Raw genomic sequence first — 12,912 nt, forward strand, 5'->3', positions numbered from 1 at the left:
ACTTTTTGGGTGTCTTTTTCTGTTATAGCCATTCTGGATGTGAAGTGATAATCTTATTGTGGGTTTGTTTTTGTATTTTCCTGACGGGTCTGCTCTTCATTTACTTGTCATTTTATTCCTTAAAAAAGACTTTATCTCACACTGTCATTTCTCAAAGGGGTGTATATTTTGTTTGATACTGTGAAATAGAAACACTGACCACAGCTTTTCCTGTTTTCCTAACATAAACTTATTTTTTTGTGTGATAATTTGCATGAAAATTGGTTGATTATCATGCAATTTTCCAAAATGATATAAATTGCTTTTGTCATATTCAGACTTACAAATATGCTTTTTTAAAATCTTGGTTTTCAACCTTACCTGCAAATCCACATCATATGTTAAGCCTGCATTCTGGGCCACATACTAATTAGATAACTCTGGGGAGAATCTAGACACCTATGTTTTGCTTTTGCTTGCATCCTGGTTTTTAAATCTTGCTGCTCTAGTTCACAGCACATTTCACGTTTGGGGCCATGTAATTCTTTGTTGTGGGGTCATCCTGTCCATTATAGGATTTTGAACAGCAGCCCTGATCTCTGTCCAGTAAATGGCAGTAGCGCAGGAGGTGGGGGGAGAACACACACAAAATTGTGACAACCAGCAGTGTCTTGAGACATTGCCAAATATTCCTGGGGACACAAAATCACCCCCAGTTAAGAACCACTCTGTGATTCAGAGGGTTGAGATTTCTAGTAACTAACTGATAGAGCAATCAAGGACATGAATCATCAGCCTGAACTGTGTAAGTTATTTGGAATAATGCTGATTACTGCCCATTTAGTTTCCTGTAACTAACGGTTCCTTAGAGTGACTAACGTGCCCAGCCCTAGGCCAAGGACTTTGTATGCCTGTCACATTTAATCTTTCCAGCAGCCTTGGGTAGGTAAAGATACTGCAAAAAGAGAAACTTCCCAAGGTTAGCTTAGCTACTTCTGGTGGCACATGTAGTTTGGGAACCCAAATCTCACACAACAAGAGAACCCAAGGTCTTCATTACTATCACAGAATTACCTCCCAGTGTATCCCTACTTTACGGTACATTAAGATTTAATGTAGATAACTGCAAAAGTAATAATGTGTGTTGAATTTGGGGGGGTGGGTGGAATACTTCCTTTTCACGTCCCACCCATCTTTATGTTCTTCCAGAAGTTTTTCTTTGCAGATACAGGGTGTACGGGCTTAACCTCCTTTTGTTTTGCTTCGCTTTCTTGCACTTCATAGATAACTGCATTTTTTATAAAGTGAAGGTCCATAGCAACCCTGCACTGATCAAGTCTGTTGGCACCATTTTTCCAACAGCATTTACTCACTTTGTGATGCTGTCACATTTTGGTAATTCTTGGAGTATTGCAAGCTTTTTTGTTATTAAATTTGTTAGGGCAATCTGTGATGAGTGATCTTTGATGTTACTGTTGTAATTGTTTTGGGCCTGCGTGAACCATGCTCATATAAGACAGCAAACTTACTAATTAGTAAATGTGTGTGTTCTAACTGCTCCACCCACAAGCTATTTCCCATCTCTCTCCCTCTCTTTGAGTGTTCTTGTTCTCTGAGACACAACAATACTGAAATTAGACCAATTAATAACCCTTCAATGGCCTCTGAGTGTTCAAGTGAAAGGAAGAGTTGCATGTCTCTCACTTTATTTTATTTTATTATTTTTTTAAATTTTATTTTTGGCTGCATTGGGTCTTTGTTGCTGGGCGCAGGCTTTTCTCTGGTTGTGGTGAGTGGGGGCTACTCTTCATTGCGGTGCGTCGGCTTCTCATTGCGGTGGCTTCTCTTGCTGCAGAGCACGGGCTCTAGGCATGCGGTCTTCAGTAGTTGTGGCACATGGGCTCAGTAGTTGTGGCTCACGGGCTTTAGAGCACAGGCTCTGTAGTTGTGGCACATGGGCTTAGTTGCTCCGCGGCATGTGGGATCTTCCCGGACCAGGGCTTGAACTCGTGTCCCCTGCATTAGCAGGCGGATTCTTAACCATTGCGCTACCAGGGATGCCCCACGTCTCTCACTTTAAATCAAGAGTTAGAAATGATTAAGCTGGGACTTTAAGCCTGCGAACTGTAGCTACTGAAGCCCGTGCTCTGCAACAAAAGAAGCCACCACGATGAGAAGCCTGCGCACCACAATGAAGTAGCCCCTGCTCACCGCAACTAGAGAAAGCCCGCGCACAGCAACGAAGACCCAACGCAGCCAAAAAATCAATCAACTAATAATTAAAAGAAAATGATTAAGCTTAGTGAGGAAGGCATGTAGAAAATGCGGTAGGCCGGAAGCCAGGCCTCTTGTGCCAGTTAGCCAAGTTGTGAGCAAAAGAAAAGTTCTTAAAGGAAATTAAAAGTGCTACTTCAGTGAACACACAAAAACAAAACAAGCAAAACAGCTTGAATGCTGATAAGGAGAAAGTTTTTGTGGTTAACCAGCCACAACATTCCCTGAAGCCAAACCTAGGCCAGAGCAAAGCCCTAACTCTCTTCAATTCTCTGAAAGCTGAGAGAGGCGAGGAAGCTGCAGAAGAAGAGGTTGGTTCTTGAGGTTTAAGGAAAAAAGTCTTTATAGCTCCATAACATAATGCAGGGTAAAGCAGCAAATGCTGATATAGAAGCTGCAGCAAATTATCCAGAAGGTCTGACTAAGATATTTAATGAAGGTGGCTGCACAAAACAAAAGATTTTCAATGTAGTCAAAAGAGCATTCTGTTGGAAGAAGATGCCATCTAAGACTTTCATACCTAGAGAGTAGAAGTCAGTGCCTGGCTTCAAAGGGCAGGCTGATTCTTGTTAGGGGCTGATGCAGCTGGTGACTTTTAAGTTGAAGCCAGTGCTCATCTACCATCCCGAAAATCCTAGAGTCCTTGAGAATTACACTAAATCTACTCTGTGCTCTATAAATGGAACAAGAAAGCCTAGATGATAGCACATTTGTTTATGACAAGGTTTACTGCATATTTTAAGCCTACTCTTGACACCTACTGCTCAGAAAAAATGATTTCTCTAAAAATATTACTGCTCATCGACAAAGTACGTGGCCACCCAAGAACTCAGGTGGAGATGTACAATGAGGTTCATGTTTTTTTCACATCTGCTAACAGCATCAATTCTGCAGTCCCCATGGATCACGGAGTAATTTCAACTTTCAAGTCTTATTATTTAAGAAATGTACTTTTTAAGGCTATAGTTGCCATAGGTAGTGATTCCTCTGAAGGATCTAGGCAAAGTAAATTGAAAACCTTCTGGAAAGGATTCACCATTCTAGATGCCATTAAAAACATTTGTGATTCACGGAAAGAGATCAGAATATCAGCATTACATTAACAGGAGTTTGGAAGAAGTTGATTCTTAGGGGGTTCAAGACTTCAGTGGAGAAGGTAACTGCAGATGTTGTGGAAATAGCAAAAGAACTAGAATTAGAAGTGGAGCCTGAAGATGTGACTGCATTGCTGCGTCTCATGAGAAAACTTTAATGGATGAGGAGTTGCTTCTTATGGGTGAGCAAATAAGCTGCTTTTTCTTGAGATGGAATCTACTCCTGGTGAAGATTGTTGAAATGACAACTGAGGATTTAGACTATCACATAGTGTTTGTTGATAAAGCAGCAGGAGTGTTTGAGAGGATTGATTCCAATTTTGAAAGTTCTACTGGGTAGAATGCTATCAAACAGCACTGCGTGCTACAGAGAAATCGTTCATGAGAGGAGGAGTCAGTCGATACAGCGAACTTCACTGTCATCTCGTTTTAGAAACTGCTCATAGCCACCCCAGCCTTCAGCAGCCACCACCCTGATCAGTCAGCAACCACCAACATCAAGGCCAGACCCTCCACAGAAAGATTACAGCTTTTCGAAGGCTCAGATAATGGTTAGCATTTTTTAGCTATAAAGTACATTTTAGTTAAGGTATGTACATGGTTTATAGGCATAAAGCTATTACACACTTCAGTAGACTACAGCATAGTGTGAACATAACGTTTATATGCACTAGGAAACCAAAAAGTTCAGTTGACTGACTTTGTTGTTGTGGTCTAGAAATGAACCTGCAATATCTGAGGTAGGTCTGTGTCTTCTTTTTAGGAGGGGAGGCTGATTTTCTAGAAGTGAAATCAGATGATATGTACTCTGCTGATTCTTTTCCAAATATCATGCAACTCATTCTGTGTCAGTACATAAATATTTCATTCTGTTTCCTGTCAGTATAATATTCATATGAATGGCTATACCATACAGTGTAATGATAAGACCCTTTTGATGAGTAAGGTGTTATTTCTGGCCAACGTAACAGCTTTATTTTTTAAAAAAGGCAGTCATATACAGGAAAAAATATCTTCATAATTAGTTTGCTAATTCTTGGTCATAAAGTATTCTTGTCAATAGGATTCTTTTTCCTGTGACAGACTACCTCCTATTTAATTGAATTCATTAAAACTTCGTAGAGGTAAAAATAAAGTGTTTTACATACAACAAATTTTATCTGTGTATAGATATAGATAGATTCATAGATATATAACTATAAATGATAATGGAAGTTAATGTAATGTCTTTGAATTAAATATTTCCTTAGGAAAATGTTCTGCAGCTGCCCTAGATGTTCTTGCAAATGTGTATCGTGATGAACTTTTGCCACATATTTTGCCCCTTTTGAAAGAATTACTTTTTCATCATGAATGGGTTGTTAAAGAATCAGGCATCTTGGTTTTAGGAGCAATTGCTGAAGGTAAGTCTAAATCAAACTTGAACTGTAAAGTCCTCAATAGGTGCTAATGTGACTAGGCTACTTTAAGGACTTGTTACTCTATAAGCAGAAACTGTTCACTTACTTTGCTGTCTTGTGTTGCTAATGAGACTATTGAGGTAGATAAGACTATGATCCACATTAACCTTAAAATTGATATTTGAGTCTAAAAGCCATCTTAGGATAAGTTTTTACTTTGAGCTAGTTAATTATTATTAAACAACCATAGACTTACTTATAACCCCAGCCAGATATTTTGCAAATGCTTTTGATATAATAAAGAGAACAGAATGAGAGGATTCTGATGTCAGAAGCATCCCTGTTGCTAGAAAAATAACTTCTGTAGGTAAGTGTAAGAAACATAAGTCAAGTGTCATCATCCTGTATAAAGGATTATTGTTCTGTCCTAGCTGTAAACATCAATGTACAAGAAATTGAAGCATTTTACAGGCATTTTTGGAAACCATAATTTCTGTAACAGAAGTAAAATGAGCTTTCCTAACCCTACTGAAAGATACTTAAAGAGCAGTTAGTGCTCATTTCAGTTATTTCTTTAAAATAATTTTGGAACAGATTATTACTATATATTTATCGGAATGGAGATGATCTGAATATGTCTCATGGATGCACGTATCAGTTTAGTATTCAACTGAAATAATTTTGTTTTAACCAAATTTCAGCACTTCCTGAAATAGTTCTGTGGTTTTTTTCTCTAGGTTGCATGCAGGGCATGATTCCATACCTACCTGAGCTCATTCCTCACCTTATTCAGTGCCTCTCTGATAAAAAGGCTCTTGTGCGTTCCATAACTTGCTGGACTCTTAGCCGCTATGCACACTGGGTAGTCAGCCAGCCCCCAGACACGTACCTGAAGCCATTAATGACAGAACTGCTAAAGCGTATCCTGGATAGCAACAAGAGAGTACAAGAAGCTGCCTGCAGGTGAGACATTCATAACAAAATGTTCATTATGGGAGAAGGCAGTGTGGGTATTTCAGGGAGAAAACTTAATTTTCAAGCTTGTGATGGAATGTTGATATTAAACCACTAATGGGGTTTTTGTTATCTGTATGTTTGACCTGTTGGTTTTATAAATCCAAATAAGATTTTTATAAATCCAAATAAGATTTGTTTGCTGTTTCTTCACAATTTTTTTTTTCCTTAGTGTCTTTAACAGTAGCATCATCTTTCACCCTAATTCCCACACAAATATCTGGAGTGGAAGTGGCGAGGGTCCTACTCTTGAAGGAATAATAAAGTTTGAGCAGAGTGACGTTATTAGTCGACAGGTCAACTATGATAACTAAGTCGCCACATAGTGATTCAACTCCAGTAGCCACTCTGTCAGTTGCATTTGGGGCTGTCTTTTTACATCAGATCAGCAGTTAGTTTCATTACTACCAGCATTTCCGTTTTCTGGAACAAACCTTCAAGTTCTAAAAAGGCTTGCCACTTAATGTTTATAGTTCTTAATTTTTCAAATAGAATTGCTTTTACTGTTGACTTTGTTAATAAGAAGAAATAGCTGTTGAAAGAGAGGAAAGTAAATTTCAGTGTAGCTGGACTTTACCACATCTGAAGCAAAAATGTCTGGAAGAGTCCTAATTCATAATGATGTGAAAGAAAGTTAAACAAGGGAGCGTTGGTGATTAATAGCACTCAATTTTTTTTCAAGCGGGGGGAGGATACTGATTATGCTTGGTTTCCTGTAGATTGTTCATTCAGCAAGTTTTTTTTTAGTTCTCTACTAATTGTTAGGCATATATTAAATGCCAAGCTTACAGTCTCTGCGTCTTAAAATTTACAGGCTAGTAGGATATACTGAACAACTATATAATTATAATTTGTAGAACGTGCCATGAAGGAAATAGATATAGCTCAGTGTTAATGAATAAGACTTCAATTAACAAATGGCTTAAGCCTATCATTTTAGGAAATTCTTACCTGGCTAGAACAGAAGAAAATAACCTTAATTTTACAAACGAAGGGCCAGATACACCTTAAAGTCAAGACACATTTAGGTATAAATTGAAGTAATTTCCCTGAGGCCCTGGAGTTTGTTTGTTTCTTGTATATTTATCCTAAAAAATAAGCTGCAAATAAACAAGTGTATAATAACAAATGCACTGTGCATTCTAATGTATAGTGTGGAGTCTAGAGAAAAGTTTTTAAACTTTACTGAGGAATAATTGACAAAAATAATTGCATATACTTGAAATGTTGATTTTAATATACATAAGCATGGTAGAATAGTTACCAAGATCAAGATCCTGTAGTTAACATGGGTAACTCTTTTTTCTGTGAGAGTGCTTAAGATCTACTAAGTATACAGTGCTGTGTTAACTATAGTCACCATGATGTACATTAGATCCTTAGAATTTATTCCTTTTTTATATACAGCAGGTTCTTCTAATTAGTTATCTATTTCATACATATTAGTGTGTATATGTTAATCCCAATCTCCCAGTTCATCCCACTACCCCCACCAACCCCGCCACTTAGAATTTATTCTTATAACTGAAAATTTGTGCCCTTTGAACTCCAGCACCCCATTTCCTCCTCCCACTAAGAGAAACATTTGAGAGATCATCATACTGCTATGTTCTCATACATCTCAAACACCCTAAGTGTTAAAAAATGTTTCTATCATTTAACAGTTTCAATTCTGATTTCATTAATCTGGAACATCACTAGAATGTAAACCTCCTGAGAATGGGGACATTGTTTTGTTCATTGCTATGTTCCCAGCACTCAGTCACTAAATAAATAGTAAATACCAAATAAATTGTTGAATGAACCAACAATAGTTTTAGATTTTACCATTGTAGTTAAGCAGATGCCCATAAGTGACAGCATAAGGATTGGGAAAGAAATGGTTAAAAATAAGCATCTGGGGCTTCCCTGGTGGTGCAGTGGTGAGAGTCCACCTGCCAATGCAGAGGACACGGGTTCGTGCCCCAGTCCAGGAAGATCCCACATACCGTGGAGCGGCTGGGCCCGTGAGCTATGGCCACTGAGCCTGTGCGTCCGGAGCCTGTGCTCCACAACGGGAGAGGCCACAACAGTGAGAGGCCCACATACTGCAAAAAATAAATAAATAAGCATCTGGTGTGGTATGGTAGGGAGATAGGCATGTATAAACTGTAGACTTACATTCCTATCTCTATTGTAAACTGTTTCTTTTCTACAACAGTGATCTCTCTCTTATTTTAAATTATAGTGCCTTTGCTACCCTGGAAGAGGAGGCTTGTACAGAACTTGTTCCTTACCTTGCTTATATACTTGATACCTTGGTCTTTGCATTTAGTAAATACCAGCATAAAAACCTGCTCATTCTTTATGATGCCATAGGAACATTAGCAGATTCAGTAGGACATCACTTAAACAAACCTGTAAGTACCTATGATGAACTGTTATAAAAAAATTAAATATAAAGCATAGTTACAATCAGTAGGTTAACATATTTGAAAATTAACATGTTTGGAGAGATGTGAACACTTAGTGTTTGCTGCTTTAAGAATGTAGAGCTGGCTTCCCGGGTGGCGCAGTGGTTGGGAGTCCGCCTGCTGATGCAGGGGACGCGGGTTCGTGCCCCGGTCCGGGAGGATCCCACATGTCGCAGAGTGGCTGGGCCCGTGAGCCATGGCTTCTGGGCCTGCGCATCCGGAGTCTGTGCCCCGCGACAGGAGAGGCCGTAGCAGTGAGAGGCCCGCGTACAGAAAAAAATAAATAAAAAATAAATAAATAAAAAAGAATGTAGAGCTGAAAAAGACAGCAAGTGTATTCACCTTTTAAGTAGTATTTTTAAAAATAAATATGTGCAGGGTGTGAAGATTACAGGAGCATATCACATGAATGCACCAACACTTTTTAGAGTGACTAAAGGAAAGAGGATAAAGGTTTTATACTCTGGATTTCAGCTTTTACTTAATTCCAAGTAGTTTTGTGTCTCACTTAATAAACACTAGCTTTAGAGTACCACATCTAAACATCTGTGTTTTCTCACTGGAACTTACAAGTATGAGGAATACACTAAGGTAAAATAGTTAAAAATTAGGGTAATAGATTAAAATGCTAAATAGTGGTACAGAAGTGTGGCTAGGGAGCCAGACTCTGTCTCTAGTAGTGTTAAGAATAGAAGAGATGGGTGGAATTTGATTTGTTTAAATAGGATTTAAGTAATATTAGAATTTTAATACAGCTCGAAATTCCCTGCTGAAGAATAGATTTCATGTTTATTATTACTCTCTGAAACGTCATAAGAAATTGTCTGTGTTTATAAGTTATACTTAAAACTTGGTGCAGGACACTTGTTTGTGGGTTTGCTTTGATGTTGGTTATTTCAGTTTTGTTCGGTGGGGGGATTCCTAATATCTTAGATTAGACCATTTAGAACATGATTACTATGTTTATTGACTTGGTTGCGTGAATTCTTCCATTTTAGTAAGAACATTTAAATGATTATGAATTTTTTTCTGCAGATGTCTTTAGTAAGTTTACCTGTCATTTATAACCTACTGCACAGCAGGAGTCATTACATGTCACAGGACCCAGGACTAAAAAAAAATTCAGTCAAAGAATGAGTCTTAAAATTCTTTCAGTAATAATTTTACACAATTACTGTAAATGGATTTTAATTTTCATAGACTCAAAATGGACTAGTTTACATATGATAGTGGAGCTTTATGTGTTTTTCATCATTGTAATTAGGAATATATTCAGATGCTAATGCCTCCACTGATCCAGAAATGGAACATGTTAAAGGATGAAGATAAAGATCTCTTCCCTTTACTTGAGGTATGCTAAGCTGGTAACAGTTAATCTGTTTCATCAAAAAACACGTGTTCAAATCTAAAATGGGTATATGTGGTAAGTTTTAATTTACATTCTGAACCATTTCTGTTAAAATGCTGAATAAATATGTAACTTCCCGTAACTTTAATTATGGTACATCTAAAATTTTCTGTTTTCACAGAAATACTGTGAAACAGAAAAAGTGTAATGGATGTGTTATGCTTTTTTTTTTTTTTTTTAAGTAGACAATGGATTGAATTGTGTATGTTTTCTAGCCTGCTCTTCTTAATTGATAGTGAATTAGCTTGGAGATCTTTCCATATCAGCATATATATGTCCATCTCTATTTAACTGTTTCTTTATATGGATATATAGCCATGTCATAATTGACAAATTCTTTTATATATTATCTATTGTTTATACATACATATACTCATATATATGTGAAGTAGCATTGGGACTCTGATGGGAGGGACTTCACTTTATACCTTTTCTGTCTAGTTTGAAGTTTTGTTTTCTTGTGTATTTAAATGCTGTTTTTAACCCCCCAAAAATTTATATGCTCTTCAAATAACTGAATACATTCTCAAATGTGGTAACTTAAACCTAGACGAATTGATATTGGTAGAGCCAGTTCAGTCATTCTTGTTCCCCCTATCATTTCAAGGGTCACCACTTCTGCCATGGATTGTCCCTAACCAGCAAAGTAAAAACTTCTGTGACAGAGCAATGGCTAATCCTGGGCCCAACAAAACAAGAAGAATTATTATGACTAGATATATTTACTTCCAGGCAGAGGCTCAGAATGTGCCCAGTAAAGTCCACCCACAGTATTGACCAGGATGGGAGGATAAATAAATGTCTCTCTTACATTTGAGGAAAAAATAGGAATACATAATACTTAAATCTGTTCCTGAAACATAATGTTCATTATAGAAACCTTTACATTTTTTTGAGGAAACCTCCCCTGACCAGCTAGTAAACTTAACAGCAATGAATGGCATCCAAAGGAGAGGTTTGAAAAGGTAAACCTGCTATGCTATAGGCTAGTAGAACAGACTCATAAGTGACTGGGATCTTATTGAGTACGCTTTGAAGCATTTATCATAATCTCAATTATACCTAGAAGTTTTACACATTGCGTTTTCCTTTCTAGTGCCTATCTTCAGTTGCCACAGCCCTGCAGTCTGGCTTCCTTCCATACTGTGAACCTGTGTATCAGCGTTGTGTAAACCTAGTACAGAAGACTCTTGCACAAGCAATGGTATTTTTAAAAATTTTTATATCTCTCCCTTCTTGGCATCATAAACATTTTTCTAAGGATAAGCATAATGTATACAAACTTTTTCAATAATTAATTCAAAGTAAGTTTTCAAAAAATTGTGTCTTAATTTCAGCTGAACAATGCTCAACCAGATCAGTATGAGGCTCCAGATAAAGATTTTATGATAGTGGCTCTTGATTTACTCAGTGGCCTGGCTGAAGGACTTGGAGGCAACATTGAACAGCTAGTAGCCCGAAGTAACATTCTAACACTAATGTATCAGTGCATGCAGGTGAGACTTATTAAATTGAAATGAATTGAAACCTGGTTCTCTGTGTCACATTGGGGTTAATTTCTTCTTCTTTCTTGCAGGATAAAATGCCAGAGGTTCGACAGAGTTCCTTCGCCCTGTTAGGTGATCTGACAAAAGCTTGCTTTCAGCATGTTAAGCCTTGTATAGGTATGAATATTTTCTATTGCTGTGGTGTGATTTTTAACATTATTTTTCATCAGCTGTGGTTTTCATTATTAATCTGAAATTCCATGAAATCCCAACATTTATAAGTGTATATTTTACTGGTTAGAACTGTTCTGATTCAAGCAGGCAGGACGGGAACCCCTGTTCCTCGTTTCTTTGAATTCACCATCACTTCAGCAGCTCGTTAGGCATTCATGTGACTGGAGAGAAGTTGGAAAAGTACTGCTTTAGAGTAAAGGACATGCCCACCTGTGAATCCTTGGTCCTATATGATAGTTCATGGATACTTCTTGAATAGCCTCTTTTTTGGTAGAGGTACCCAGTAATAATAATAATCAGGTTTTCTCATGACAAACCAGCATAATTTTTCAGGTACTATAGGAAACTTCAAACAATTTTCCTCAAAGTAAATAATGATTTGTTTCTGTTGAAGTGGCATAGCATTTGTCTTAGCATTTTGTGAAGGTAAGAAGGGATTCCTTGAATAATGTAACCTGAATTGCTGTCAGACCCATGAATTAAATGGGGTTTGGGTTATTTTTCCTTCATTTCTATATCCTATCATTTAATCTTTGTTTAAAGCATTGATCCAAAATGGTTTTTTGTGTTGTTGTTGTTGTTTTTTTCATTTGATAACGGTGTGCTTTGGGGGGCCCCCCTCCAGTTTTTATTAAGATGTAATTGGCATGTCGTTGTATAAGTTTAAGGTGTGCAACATAATGATTTGATATATGTGTATATCGGGAAATGATTACCACAGTGTTTAATTATAACATCTATCACCTCACAGTTACAAATATTTTGTGTGTGGGGGGGGTGAGAACTTTTAAGATCTGCTCTCTTAGCAACTTACAAATATACAATACAGTATTGTTAACTATAGTTATAATGTGATATACTACATCCCCCAGAACCTAACTTATTTTAGAACTGGAAGATTGTACCTTTTGACCTTCAGCCAATTCCCAGTTATACTTTTCAATAATAACTGTCTTTCTGAACTTTGAATAATAACATTATTTATGACGTATTAAAGTAAACCATCAAGTTTAAGCCTCACCACTATAAATGAAAGTGTAATGAATTCTTGTTTTATGGGAAGCTTGTTTTACAAATATTTTCCACCTGATTTAGTTTTTATGAGTTTAAACTTGTATGAAAGATCACATTTCTTTTTTTATTTTATGATTTTATAGATCATGTACCTTCTTCAGGAGGTACAGTGTTTCTAGTTGTCTGCCTGTTTTTAATGTTACCAACCATGATGATTATTTTCCAGGTTAGTGTTTCTCAACTGGAGCAATTTGTCAATGTCTGGAGACATTTTAACACTGGGGGTGTGTTACTGGTGTCTAGTGGGTAAAGGCGAAGGATGTTGCAAAACATCCTACAACACATGAAACAGCCCTCTGCCACAATAGAATAATTTGACCCAGATTATCAGTATTGCTGAGATTGAGAAACTGAGATCGACTGGTTTATTAGGGTTTAAAAAATGATATTCTAATTCTTCATTTAGCAGTGCGAAGGCATATATAGAGACATTTCCCATATCAATAAATTATTGCCCTGAGGTACAAATCATATAGAAGAGGCAGGATAATTACT

General features: G+C 37.2%; 1 protein-coding gene across 6 annotated transcripts in view; it reads left to right on the plus strand.

Moving 5' to 3' along the window:
• Window positions 1–12,912, plus strand: part of TNPO1 (transportin 1) — a 93,165-nt gene that overhangs the window by 64,034 nt on the left and 16,219 nt on the right. For all 6 annotated transcript variants that reach the window (XR_010840165.1, XM_059061765.2, XM_067031116.1 and 3 more), the window contains exons 12-18: window positions 4,598–4,750; window positions 5,485–5,710; window positions 7,989–8,160; window positions 9,479–9,565; window positions 10,719–10,826; window positions 10,960–11,118; window positions 11,199–11,286. Coding sequence is in view for 5 of the 6 variants with exons in the window: in XM_059061765.2 (XP_058917748.1) it covers window positions 4,598–4,750; window positions 5,485–5,710; window positions 7,989–8,160; window positions 9,479–9,565; window positions 10,719–10,826; window positions 10,960–11,118; window positions 11,199–11,286 (993 nt within the window). In the remaining variant the exon portion in view is untranslated. The remainder of the gene's footprint in view (window positions 1–4,597; window positions 4,751–5,484; window positions 5,711–7,988; window positions 8,161–9,478; window positions 9,566–10,718; window positions 10,827–10,959; window positions 11,119–11,198; window positions 11,287–12,912) is intronic.

The sequence above is a fragment of the Kogia breviceps genome, chromosome 4, assembly GCF_026419965.1.
Source record: "Kogia breviceps isolate mKogBre1 chromosome 4, mKogBre1 haplotype 1, whole genome shotgun sequence".
Taxonomy (NCBI): Eukaryota; Metazoa; Chordata; class Mammalia; order Artiodactyla; family Physeteridae; genus Kogia; species Kogia breviceps.